This window comes from Pongo abelii, chromosome 9 (assembly GCF_028885655.2).
Source record: "Pongo abelii isolate AG06213 chromosome 9, NHGRI_mPonAbe1-v2.0_pri, whole genome shotgun sequence".
Classification (NCBI taxonomy): domain Eukaryota; kingdom Metazoa; phylum Chordata; class Mammalia; order Primates; family Hominidae; genus Pongo; species Pongo abelii.
In genome coordinates this window covers 62,460,818-62,475,411 of record NC_071994.2, presented here as the reverse complement: position 1 = coordinate 62,475,411, position 14,594 = coordinate 62,460,818, and the positions used below count along the sequence as shown (strand labels likewise).

Sequence of the window (14,594 nt, the reverse complement as noted above, 5' to 3'; positions counted from 1 at the left end):
TTTATTTAGCTAATGCCTAACAGTGTCAAATATATACTGCTGGCAACTGGACTAATTTCTGTCTGACTAATAAAAATCCCAAATAAAAATGGAAAAAGATTAGTTTCTGAATATAAATTGAGTTTTTAATTTTTCTTTTTGGTTAATTAAACTCTCCTCTGATGCTTTTTTGTTAATTTTCTTTAATATCTATATCTCCTAAATTTAATATGCAGTTCTAAAATGAAGACAAGTCAGCTGGGTGCAGTGGTTCATGCCTGTAATCCCAGCACTTTGGGAAACTGAGCCTGGCAGATCGCTTGAGCCCAGGAGTTTAAGACCAGTTTGGGCAACATGGTGAGACCCTGTCTCTACGGATTTTATACTTTTTTTTTTTTTTGAAATGGGGTCTCACTGTATTGCCCAGGCTGGTTTTGAACTCCTGGGCTCAAGTACTCCTCCTGCCTGGTACTACAGGCATTCACCACCCCACCCAGCTGGTTTTGTACTTCTTGACAGGAAAATAAAAATCAACAAGAAATTCCTTAATGCATATTTTAAGTGCTGCTTAAAAAAATTTATCAGTACAGCTTTAGAACATCACGCTAGATAATAGTGTTTTACTGTTATTTCCTTTTTAATTTATTAAGAAAAAGGAAGATGCAGGGGAATGAATCTCTATTGAACTTTCCTGGCCTGTTCAAGGAATAGTAAATAAACCAACTTAGCTGGAGGGGAGTGGAGAGGGCCTTGTAGGCCATTGTTAAAACCTTAGGCTTTTACTCAGGTTGAGATGAGAAGTCACTGGAGAGTGTTGAACAAAGAAGTGACATTATGTGACTTAAGCTTTAAGAGGGTTGCTTTGCTCTGTTGAGGATAGATTCAACCTGGGCAAGAAAGGAAGCAAAGAATATTTAGGAGGCTTTGGTAATGATTTCGGCAAGAGAGCACGATGGCTTAAGCTAGAGTGGGAGCAATGAAGATATGATAAGTGTTTATATTCTGTACATGTTATGAAAGTAGAGATAACAGGATTTTCCAGTGTGATGTGTGAGAAAGAAGGGAGTTATATTTTTGGCCTAAGCCAAGGTAATGATGGGATTGCCACTAACTGAGATGAGGGAAGACTATGGGGAGGAAGGTCAGTTCAGTTTTGGACATGTTAAGTTCAAGATATCTATTAGACAGCCAACTGGAGATGTTGAGTAGGCTATTGGATATATAATTCTTCAGCTCAGAGAAGAAGATACATATACATTGGTGAGTCATTAGCTTGTTGAAGGTATTTACACCCACAAAGCTAAGTGAAATAGAAAAGAGAAAAGGTCCAAGGGCAGTGGGAGTCACAGCAATGTTAAAACATCAAAATGGTGAGTAAGACTCAGAGAGGAGACTGAGAAATAGTGTCCAGTGAATTAGAAAGAAATCTGGAGAATGTAATACTCCAGAAGCCAAGTGAGAAAAATAATTTCAGGGAGGAAAGAGTGTTAGATTGTGTCAAATGGTGATGGATCAGAAGTACGAAGAGTGAGACTTGACCGTTGGTTTTAACAACATTAGAGACCTCATCAAGAACAGATTTAATGAAAAAGTGCCAAAACCTGATTAGAGTCAACTTACCAGAGAGTGAAAGGAGAAGAATAGAAACAACCAATAAAGACAACTCTTTTGAAGAATTTTACAGAGAAATGAGATAGTGGCTGGGTGAAAGTATGATCATGATAAAGGTGTATGTGTGTGTAATGAATATGAGATGTGAGAAACTGCAGCATGTTTATAATCTAATTGGAATGATTTAGTAGAGAAAAAATGATGATGAGAGAGAATTGCTGCTGAAATATCTTCAGGTAGGGAAGAGGGAATCGAATCTACTACATTTATGGAAAAGTAGCTCTAGGCTGGAGCACAGACAGTTCATCTGTTGTGACAGAATGAAATGCCAGGTATATGGATACAGATATTAGAAGGTAACATGATGATTTGATGAATAAAAACAAGGTCTAGGTAGATACTTTCCATTTTTGAAAGAAATGTGTTATAAAAATTATTACCATTTTAGCATAGTGAAAAGGAATGAAATTGGAGGGAGATAAACCTGGGTTTAGATTTTAGCTCTGCCAATTACTAGCTGACATGTGGCAGAACTTAGTTACAATGCCCCTGTATTATTTAGGGACCGAGCAATTAATAAAATTCACTAAAAAGTGGTTCAAATAAAAACACTTTAATGAAGAGTCTACTTTGAGAGAATGAACAGAGTTAAGGAATGGGCAAAATATGGTAAGGCAACTAGAAACTAGCAATTGTGGAAAGCTGTTACCTCACCTGGGGCTGAAGAGGCAAGAGTGGACATGGTGTTTTTAGTTTAGTGATTGCCAAAGGTATGAAGGAAGGACCAGCTGGTAAGAGCTATAGTCGTGGAGGAACACAGTTGTTGCCAGAGACAATGGTACATAGGTAAGGAAGCAGCAGAGAAGAAATAACCTTGATCTCTCTCTATTCCTCAACTCCATTTTTCTGCTATTGACCTCCATTGGCTAAATGTAAGCAGAAACCAGCTGCAAGGCTTCTTAGGTGTTGCAGAATATAGGGTTCACTCTCCCTAGGGTCCAGAGAAGGGCAAAAGATGGATGTGGGAGACAAATGCTGAGTAATCAGTAGAATTACTAAGCCTCAACTTCTCCATGTACAAAATGAGGCTACCGCAAAGTTGCTGTGATGTTACGTGTACTGCCAAGCACCTGCTACATTGCTAGCATATAGTAGTATTTATTAAATGACTAATATAAAATGCTACAGCATAATGGTTAGTCCTTAAATCTTTGGAATTAGGCAGATCTAGATTTAAGTTCTGTCCCTGTCACTTACTAATCATGAGATTTTGGGAAGTCTTTGTTTTGTCATCTGTAAAATGGGGAAATAAGGCTTACCACAGAGGATTCTAGTAAAGATGAAAAGGGACAGTATATATTAAGTGCCTAATATAGTGCTGGTACACAGCATGCAGTTTAAGTTACCATGACCATCATAATATTATATGACTAGAAAGAATAGTAAATGACATCAGTTTCCAAGTAATACTAGTCTCCTCCGCCTCCGCCTCCCCCCACACTTTTGTTTTCTGCTTCTCAGTTTTTCTGAATAGGGTTATTTCTTTGTTACATAGGGTTCAAGGTTACTATCTTTGCACTTTAAACAATTAGGAAATATAGCTTTAGTTAGTTTAACTTTTTGGCTATTCATTTATTTTGTTTTTGATTCATGTTCGCTAAACACACACAAAGAATTAAGTGGATTTTTTTATTAGGCCTAAGTTGGAAAGCATAGAAAAAGTTGGAAACACTGAATTCAATCAGTTTCATTAGAATAGATTTATATGAAGCTCAAGTAAAATGTCATCAAGAAATGGGAGAATGTAGGGTGCTGTAACAGTTAATTCAGAGCCATACTATAATAAGTATTCTTTTTAAATTTCACATAAATATAACAGTTCTGTAAGCTTGATTTGAGGGCACATACATGTTTTTCTTTTTGGCTACATAGAGAACAATGAAATAAAGCCTCATTGACGTAATTGAACCTGATAACATCTCCTGGTTGTACTGCTGATGTTTCACTGTGGTTTTGGTGGTTTTGTAGAGCTCCGTAGAGCGTGTTAGACTTAAAAACATATTCAAACAGAAACTTTTATCAGGATTCAACTTTTTAACCATAAAGAAAAAATGAATTTAAATAAAGGCACAGTCTTGGGTACACCTAAATCAACTTAAAAAATGTTTAATAGTATATATTACTTAGAGAAATTACTGTTCCTTAATTAGTTTTGAACAAATAACCACAGTATGAAAAGAAATAATAATTTCTGGTATTGTATTATATATTAGCACAGAAGGAAAGGGTAAATATAATAATGGAAGCTCCTAAAAACAGCAAGTTAAAATTCTATGCTTTCATTAAATGATGTCTTATAGTTTGATAGAACTACATTTTTAAAACATACCATAGCACTATAACTTTTTGTTTTAAACTGGGATTAAAAATTTCATTTTATTTATTTTATATATATATATTTATAAAATTCTTATATTTAAGTTATTTACAAGATCTACTTTGGTATTGGGGTTTAGATGCCTAAAACTTTGCTGACTTGGAAACAATGTGTATCAGAGCTTTACTGTCTACTTGGAGGTAAAATTTTAAAAGAGCTACATTTTATTATATAGGAGGAATGAGTGCTTGAACCAGTATTTCTTAAAACTTTTAATATACATGTGCCGCCAACTATGCATTCTGTATGCGTGGTAGCTACCCACCAACTTAAGGTAAATGTATAAAAAAGAATTAATCACAGTTTTTGAAAACTAAAAATTAAAATATTTTATATCAGTGTATATTTACAATATTAAAGGTATCTCTGTTTAGCTCAATGTTGAGTAAATAGGCTGCTTGTTGTAGGTTCATTGTATATCGTCATATTCTTTTTTCATCTCTATTTCTCTTAAATTGGAAAAATCCAACCAAAATTATAATTTATGAGGACAGTCAGCAGGGGTTTTTTGGCTGTTGGTTCTGAATACTCAGGTTAAACATGGACTCCGGAATTAAGAGCTTGCTCACTGAAGACTCTTTCAAGGCTGAGTCACTTGCTAAGTTGATGGACATTATCATACTTGAAAGTTTAAGAAATAGAGGCTTTTGCATTTTATTGAAAAAAGCACTTTTTGCTCTTTATATTTTATATTTACTTTTAAATATTTTATTTGCTCAGTTTTTCCACAGCACACTGAAAAGATGTATACTCTGTATCCAAAAATTGAGTGCATTTACGTTTATGCTATTTCTTTAACATTGAACTCAGCATAATGTATTTTAACCACCAGCCCCTTTCTGTGAAAAACAAAAAAACAAAAAAACAAAGAACAAAAACAGGGTATATAGATTTGCAGTTAGTGTAGTACTCATTGCTTAGCAAGGCTTTTTCTTGATGTGCAGACCACTGATTTTTTCTCTCAGGACTGATTTCAACACATATTTCCCAGTCTATATCATAGTTTACAAAATAAATATTAAGTAGGAAAAAAAGTCATGTTTTGTAGTATGGATTTTTCAGAGGTAAACAATAATAAAATAAAAACTTGTCTGCTATTCTTCCTCAAGTGTATTACACATATACCAAGAGCTGATTTGGCTTTGCACTTCAGTGCATTTATCAAGCAGTAAAGTAAAATATCTGGTTTTTCTTTCAGCATAATATTTATCATTTGTATGGCTGAGAGTTTTATAAATCTCTCAGCAATAGTCTATCTTTTTTATATGCTTTTGCTAGGAGGAACACAGAATGTGAATGGTGCCTGTGTAGTTTTTGTCTCTTTTAGGAACAAAAATCTTCAGTTTCATATATGAAAGCATTTTGTGCTTGTTCTAGAAAGATTCTGTTCATTTACCAAAGAGGTTTTTATGTTTTGTTTGAAAACTTTCCATAGCTTCATGTCATTATTTGATAAAGTTTCAAAGTAGACAACATCCAGAAGAATATAGGGTAAATGAATTACCAGTCAGAAAGAAATCCAGCTTTTAGATAGTTGCTGTTGTATGTGCTAGTAAAATTTTTGTTTTTATCTCTTTGTGTGGTATTATCACATGCACAGATTTATATTGTTTGCATTAGGGTCCTATTCTTGATTTAGGCTTAACATTTATTCTGAGCTATTTATGTTACCTTATTTTTATCAATACCTTAGGCTTTAAAAACCAATTTTGAGCCATTTATTTATTGATTGGGGAGTATAATGCAACACAATGAAAATAATGCAAATTTAAAAGATATAATTAATATTTAAATGATGTGAAAATACTTTAGGTAAGATGATTTGTTCTCTTTTAGAATAATGCAGGTCTTAGAGAAACTTTTCAGCTTTTAAGAATATAATTTTTTAAGATAATAATGAGATTTCTGTAGAAATCAAAATTAACCTTATAGTTCACAATTATGAAATATATGCAAACTAAGTTGTTTCCTTTTTCCCTCTAAATATTCTGGGACAATGAGGAACAACTAGTGATTGACAGATCATAATTTTATAAATAATGGCTAATATTCTATTAGGGTTTCCTAGTTTAAAATTTTATCTGTTTTTAAAAATATCATATATATATTTTTTCATGTATACATATATGTAATCTAATATTACAGAGACACTTAGCAGTATTTTCATTAAGTATTTGCTCTTTGCATATTTCTCACTTTATTCTGTCATTAGTTCTCCCACTGTCCAGGATCATTCCTATCAAGTACAAGCATGCTTTAGAACCTACCATGTTAAAAAAGTATTATTCCCACATTTTTTTCTAACGATTGCTTCATTTCATTCTTGCCTTTACAGCACAGTTTTTCAAAAGAGTTTTCTCTAGTCACTTTGTCTACTTCCTTACCTTCCTAAATTCATCTTAACTTTTACTAAAGCTGAAGAAATATTTATGAAATATGCGTAAAGTACAGAGACTAAAGAAACAGACACCATCGACCCACCATTACTGGTGTTTTTGAACATTACGGTTAACATCGAAGTTCCCTGTGTGTCACTCCTGGATCTGGTTCACTTCTTTTTCTTTTAGAGATAATCACCATCCTGAATTTCTTTACAGTTTACCATATGTATTTCTAATAAGCATATCACAATGTGTGTTTCATTTTAAATGAGTGAAGTTATGCTGTATGTATCTGTCTGTGACTTGCTTTTCTTGTTCAACATTATGTTTCTGAGATCCATCCATATACTATGTAGCTGTATGTACTTCATTCATTTTCACTCCTATACTCCATTGTATGAATACATCAAAATTTTTCTATTTTATTGTTGATGAACATTTGGGTTGTATCTAGTTTTTTGCTACCCTAAGCTGCACAGCTATGGGAATTCTTCCTGTCTCCTTCTGTCAAACTGTAGCAAAGGACCAAGCTTTTGGGTTTTTCCCTGATCTGTTGTAGATTGATGCTTTTGTAAAATACACTAAAAATGTCTCACCATTGTCAAATTGCTATAAAAATATATAAACCTTTACTCTGAATTTCTGTATTTATCTTATTATGAACCACACTTTGAATACTGCTCTAAGATGTGTACCTAGCTGTGGAATTCCTGGGTCATTCATCTTCTATTACTTATGGAGAAAATTGTTTTCTCAAAATCACTAATATTCTACTTGCTCAAATTACACAGAAGGCAGTCTGCTAGCTCTTTGTGGCTTTCTGTGTATCTGCTTTCAATTCCTAATATGAAGGGGATTTCACAGTTAAGACCTGCTGCTTTAGGGTAACATAGTTTTCATCCTAGAGAAAGTGACCGCAAATAAGATTGGGCTTTGCTTAAGAATTGATTCAAAGCCAATCCAGCAAGCACAAGTGAGAGAAAACTATGATAATGGGATAAAGGGCCAGGAAGAGTGAATTTATTGAGGGAGATGGTCTGTAATATTGTAATACTACAATATTGTAATGTACAATATTGAGGGAGATGGTCTGCAATATTGTAATACTATAATACTGAAATATTGTAATACAAAATGCTACAGTAGAGAGATCTAAAGAGAGCAAGCAGAGAAAAAAGAAGCATTGTACATAGTAAGATTTTTAGAGACCTTTAAGAGTCCAGTTAAAATAGGGCATACATTCCTTCTCATGTTAGCAGCCTTCCTTCTGCATAGGCAGCCTTTAATTGTCTGAATGCATTAGAGAACTTTCACAAAATATAAGCTAAGATGAGATTGCTCTTATAAGCAAGCAGCAGGACTACTTTATATCAGTGTTTCTCTACCGTATTTTCATTACAACTCCGAATCCAGGGATATATATATATGTATATATATTTATATTGTATATATATATGTGTATATATATGTATATTGTATATATATATGTATATATATTTATATTGTATATACATATGTAAAATATTATATGTACATATATAAAATATTATATATTCATATATTATATATATGTTTCCGTAATCATCTCCCTCTTCATGTAATTTTCATACCAAAGATGTACAGTACATCTGTTTGTTGTATACTGTAGCCTTTGGAGGGCTACGAACCATTTTAATTTTCAAGATTTTTTTTTTTTTTTTTTTTGCCCCAAGAACCAGTTACCACCTGCTTGGAAGTGATAGCACCCCTGTTGAGAGTATATCACATGAATACAAACATGGCTCTTGGCATTAGAATACAAATATTTAAAAAGGTAATGTTTATTTAATCATGTAGGTCAATGAAGTGGGGAAGGCAGACTATTCAATGTTAAGAAACCATCCTAATGAAAAGTATACTTGAGTTAGCCAAAAATCAACTTCTACTTAGAGTTATGAGTCAGGGAAATAAGGTATACAAGTATTTGTCTCTGTTTGATGGTATTATTGTGGGAGAAGTATAAAAATATGGATCAGATGACAGTACAGTTAGACAAGTTTGTAGACCAAGAATGCAAATTAGTTCATTGATGCCTATCTCATAGGTGATTCTTAGTGATATATCGTATGGCTCTGTTTTCACTCCTGTCTATTCTAGACATCTATTCGTGAACTTAAGAAAACATCAGATTTATAGATGTTATGATAATGGGAGGAATGGAGAATAGGGTAGTTGGCATTCTCAATCTCCAAAGAAGCTGACAGGCTAAAATAAGGGCAGAAGTAAAGTATTGCAGTTGGGTCTAAAAAGCCATATTTATAAGAATAGCATGGAGGAAAATGGATCATAACAATATCATGTATAAAAGAAACTTAGGGATTTTAGGTTATGTTAATCTTAAGGAGCATTTTAGGAAGCTATTAACATCTTAATTTGCAATAATTAGTGTCTCTTGAATCTAGATTATATGCTGATTAAATCACAACCTGAAATAATTATATCAGGACCACATTTAGGACCATATAAAATACTGCTTAAATTTAATGAGTCTGTTATATATATGGTATACTTTGCATGTAGTTGTATCAGAGCCATTTTGTTGGCACTGATTCATGAGTCTTTTAAGTGATTGTACTGTGTCTGAATTTTCTTTGGGAAGAAATAGATTTTTCTTCAGTGGTAAGAAAGAAATTACGTTCTGCAAGGATATTGATGAGGAGATGGTGATAATGATAATTGACAGCTTTTTGAGTGATTAAGCATGGGTGTATTATGTAAAATATGAGTCAGCAAATTGTAGTCCACTGACCAAATCCTGCCAGCAGCCTGTTTTTGTATCACCTTTGAGCTAATAATTTTTTTTTGCATTTTAAAGGGTTATAAAACAAAAACAAAAAACAAAGAATATGCCATAGAGACCTTATGTAGCCAGCAAAGCCCCAAGTAAGATCTTCTGCAACCAGAAAACTTAAGCCTGAAGGACAAGAAACAACACAAATAGTTCAATATATAGAAATTATGAAATTATATTACAGATTAACTAGGCTCATATTCAATACAGGTTCAAAGCTATGTACAAAATGGCTATTACAATGAATTATTTAAGCAAAAGAAGACCTATTTAACTCAGTAAATGTCAAAGAAATTTAGGATTGATGATAGGTAGCAGTTATAGCTTCCTAAATTAAAGTTAATTTTATCTCCTTGGGCATAGTGACTACTATATTGGGTTGGGAAGCAGCCAAAAAGCTTGTTAGGAAGAAGGGCAGGAAAAAAACTAGTCTGGGACTAAAGTTACCATTGATAAACTAGGCTATCAAGGAGACAGACAGGAAAACAATCACTAATTATGTGCATATCAAAAGGGGTATGTGCTGCTTTTGATAAATCTATTCCTTTATACTTAATCTAACCCCAAGGACAACAAGATTTTCAAAATGTTTTTGACAGAAGTACCTTATTGGTAAGAAAATAGCATCACCCATCACCCATGATGAGCCTTTGGAGATGGTGGGTAGGCAGAGAATATCTGATGATATGTAATTTTTCTTTTATTTTTTGTGACTTAATGTGATTATGGATTTATATTTTCCTTTTTGTGGTAATATTTGAAGGTTAATATGGCTTGTTTTAGTTACTTTATTGTGATAATTCTTTATTCTTTTGATTTCTCAATTATAGATTGTATTAATGAAATATTCTGTCTGGAGATAATTTTTATTCTCACCATTCCAATATCTCTTCCAGATTTTGAGCTATATTAGATAATTATAATTGAAAATGCTGAATTTTGTCTTTACATATACTTGTTTGTCTATTTCTGGTTTGTAACCAAGTGAATTTTTTTTTCTAGATGATTCTTTGGGATTGGGACTTAAAGCAATGGCATAAGCCTCATTATCAAGTAAGTATAATTAATATCACTAAATAATATCTGTGATGAAACTTTTGACACTTAAAGTTACATTCACAGTATTTCTGTGCCATAAGATTTTCTTTAATGAAACTAATAAGTTAACTAGAACCTTCATTGAGGTAGATTTTTTTAAAATACATTTTAATTATAAGGGAAAAAGAAAATGATAAAAAACCAAATTTATATAAATTGTTATAAAAATACTGCTAATATAATCTGGGCTCAGAATCAACTAATATTTCTATATTAAGGATAAGATTTTTTTCTTTTCTGATGTGGACCACTGTTCTATAAAGGGGAAAAAATAGATTGAAGGCCATATCTGAGACAAAGCAAAGCAATTGGCAACATATTTTATTAGGGAAGTAAAGATATCCAACTTTCATTTTTTGGTAAACTTTTTATTGAATTATAACATACATACAGAAAAGTGTACAGCTCAATTTTCAGAAGTTAAACATCCCATGTAACTGCTAACGATATGAAGAAATAGAATGTTTCCAGTATCTCAGAAGCCTCACTTATGCCCAATTCCAGTCATTACCTATATCCCCAAAGATAAATCCTATCCGACTTCTAGTAACTAGTTTTGCTAATTTTTGAACTTTATATACACACAAATGGAATAATATGTGTACTTTTTTAGGATTAATTTTTTGAACACCTAAGTAATATATGTTTATATCAGATGAAATGAAAATAGAAGTATTTAATATAAGGAGAAAAAAGGAAAATCACTCATAAAACATCAAGCAATAACTGTGTTAACTGTGTTAACTTTTGATGTCTATCTTTATTGATCTTTCCCGTTATGCTAAATTTACTTAATAATTCTAATAGCTTATTTGAAGATTCTTTGATGCTTGAAGTACACAATAATGTTATCTATGAATAAAGACAGATTTATTTATTTCCAAACCTATGCCTTTTATTTCTTTTTCTCATGTTAATTGTACTTTCTAGGACCTTCAACGCAGTGTTGAATGGAAGTGGTATGAGTAGGCAGCCTTGTTTTTCTTCATGAACTCAGGGAAAAAATGTTCAACATATCACCACTAATGTTTTTTGTAGATACCCTTTAGCAGATTAAGGAAGTTTTATTCTAATTCTAGTTTACTAAGGACTTTTTTTCTCTTTTTAAGTCATGAATGGGTATAGAATTTTATCAGATGCTTTTTCTGCATCTATTCAAATGATTCGAGATTTTTTTTTCTAATCTATTAATGTGGTGAATTACATTGTTTAATTGGTATGTTTGTTAAACCATCCCTGTATTCCCAGAATAAAATAAATTTGATCAAGATGTATTTTGTTTAAATCTTTATCACTAGATTCTATTTGTTAATGTTTTGTTTAGAAATTTTGAATTTGTGTTTATGAGAGAGTGTTGGCCTATAAATTCTTACTTTTCATAATGTTCTTGGCATTATATTGGTATCACGGTTACCAAGAACCTTGATATCCAAGATAAAATAAGGTGAGATATTTACCCTTTCTATTATCTTGAAAAGTTTGGGTAAGATTAAAACTTGTTATTATTTCCTCCTTTAATGTTTGGAGGAATGCTCTGGTGAAGCTATCTCACCTTGAAGAATTATTTTGTGGACAAATTTTAAGTTATGGATTCAATTTCTTTAATAGTTTTAGTATCATTTAGATTTTCCATCTTTTCTTCTAACAATTGAGTTACTTGTGTTTTTCTAGGAATTCCTTTTTTTTGTTGTTGTTCCTTCCGGCATTTGTGAGACTGCTGAAAGCCCTATTTTAATTTCAAAATAGAAATCTTTTTGAGGATTTCTACTTGGTTTATCTCTCTCTTAGCCACTGTTTATAAACTGGCAAATGCCTTTAGAGGAAAAGCAGGTCTGAATTTAAGCTCACTACTTTGTTTTTCTCATCACTTTGGGATCTTGTTTGGCACCCCCTGTCTTCATAGCTCTGAACTCCAATTTCGGTCTCCCAGCCCCTTGGGACTATGGATCTCTACTCTGTTTTCTGGCCTCTTTTGTTCTTCTCATCCTCTCTGCTCTGTGCCAGTTATGAATCAGCAGAAAATTCCTAGAGGGAAAAGAATAGCACAGAATGTTGGGTTTCTTTTAATCTTTTCTCTTAATTCTGGGTTCTTGGCCTTTTATGCCCTGGCTGTTTGGTTGTGTTTTGATGCCTTGAAATGTATGCTATTTATATTTTATTTCAGCTTTTCTAGTTGTTCTAGACAGAAGAGTTGGTCTGATACAAACCAGTCCCTCTTAGCTGGAAAATTAGGCAAGCCTCTTAAGACACTCTGAACCTGTTCCCTCACCTACAAATTGAGAATAATACCAGTTCCCTCAAAGGGCTAATTAATATGTACCTGGTACTTAATACAAATGTGAGCCAATATTATATAAATTTCAATAATAATAAATACTAACCTGAACTTGAAGTATAAGACAGGAATGAGCATTTTTTTCTTTAAAAGGCCAGAGAGTAAGTATTTTAGCATTTGCAGGAAACATATGACCATTGCTACCTTTTGCTGCCCCCAGTGCTTCTCCTCCTTCCCTCCTTTTTCCTCTTCTCCCTCCCACTCCTCTTCTTTTTCAATAACCATTTAAAACATAAAAACTATTCTTAACTTTCTGTTCAACAATCAAGATTTTGCCAAATATAAGTGAATAGAAGATAGGAATTTAAGTTCAGCTTTTAAAATTGTGGCAAATAATTTGAATATTCAATTTGATCTGACATAAGTTATCATGTCACTCTCTTGCTCATTTCTCTCATCTCACCCAGAGTAAAAGTCTTTGTCATGTATGTAAAAGAACTTACACAACATGGTTCCCTCCCTTACTCTCTTGTACTTCTCTGTCTTTGTCTTCTACTACTTTCTCCTTCATTTACTCTGTTCCAGCTGCACTGGCCTCCTTGTTATTCCCCAAACAAGTCAGACAGGCTTCTGACTCAGGCTTTTGCACTTGCTAGTCTCTCTGCCTGGAATGCTTATTTCCCACACTTTGTCTTGTCTTTACATAAGTATTTCTTTCTTAGTGAGGCATACCCCAACTATCCTCTCTAAAATTGCATTGCATTCTATCACATCTTTTTCCCTTAACTTACTTTATTTTCTCTTTTTAGCAGCCTGTTCAAAATCTATTATATACGACCCTTTATTACTCATATTACTTAGCTTGGAATCCAGTGTTCTCAAAAATTTGGTCCCAGCATGTCTTTCCAACCTGTTTTTCATTGCTTTCTTATATAATCTGTACTTCAACAATTTCATGTTCCCTGTATAGCATTATTTTACCACTTAAAAATTGTATTTTACCACTTTTATACTTTTATTTATGCTGTGTCTATTCTGTGCAGTACACTTCCCCAATACATTTTTGTTTTGTTTTATTGTAAACAAATATAAATATAATCCTACCAAATTTTTAGGGCCCAGCTCAAATGCTACCCCTTCCATAAAATTTCTGTTACCATCCAAATGGAAGTTTTCTATATCTCTTTTGAACTCTAATGCCATTTTGTCTGTATATATATATTTTTCCTTTTTTTTGAGATGAAGTTTCACTCTTGTTGCCCAGGCTGGAGTGCAATGGCACGATCTCGGCTCACCGCAACCTCCAGCTCCCGGGTTCAAGCGATTCTCCTGCCTCAGCCTCCCGAGTAGCTGGGATTACAGGCATGTGCCACCACACCCGGCTAATTTTGTATTTTTAGTAGAGATGGGATTTCTCCATGTTGGTCAGGCTGGTCTTGAACTCCCGACCTCAGGTGATCTGCCCACCTCGGCCTCCCGAAGTGCTGGGATTACGGGGGTGAGAGACCATGCCTGGCCATTTTGTCTGTATTTTTATCTCTTCACTTTCTGTTAATAATAACAGTACTATCTTTGCCTTTAGTTATATGTACTATACTTTATATGCTCTGCATGTGTTACCATATTTAACTCTCTCTTTTCCTCCTTGCTAAGTACAGTTATTAACTCTGGAAATAATGTAAGAGGCAATCAAGTGAGAACTACAAAAAATAGAAAGAGGAAGGCAGACTGGCTAGGGACCCTAGGACAGGAGAAACAACACAGTGACAGAGTCTCTTATGACCCACACCCAACAGCAAACCTGGTCTAGGCCCCCACTCTCAACCTAGCAACATAAGTTGACACAGGTAGGCTTATTCTTTCCCCAGATCAACCTAGCAACATAAGGTGACACAGGTAGGCTTATTCTTTCCCCAGATTAAACAAGAGCCCTGCCAACAACACTAAGCAAGTCTGGTGGCTCTAGCAAGGGGGAATTGATTT

At 33.4% G+C, this 14,594-nt stretch overlaps 1 protein-coding gene across 3 annotated transcripts in view; it reads left to right on the top strand.

The window, feature by feature from the left end:
- The window catches only part of PDE3B (phosphodiesterase 3B), a 214,953-nt gene that overhangs the window by 113,001 nt on the left and 87,358 nt on the right, over nt 1-14,594 (top strand). For 2 of the 3 annotated variants that reach the window (XM_054525931.1, XM_009246590.3), the window contains exon 2: nt 10,241-10,291. In XM_054525931.1, the coding sequence (XP_054381906.1) occupies nt 10,241-10,291 (51 nt within the window). Of the gene's footprint in view, nt 1-10,240; nt 10,292-13,875; nt 14,110-14,594 lie in introns of all 3 variants that reach the window. The other variant, XM_054525932.1, reaches the window with a different exon arrangement.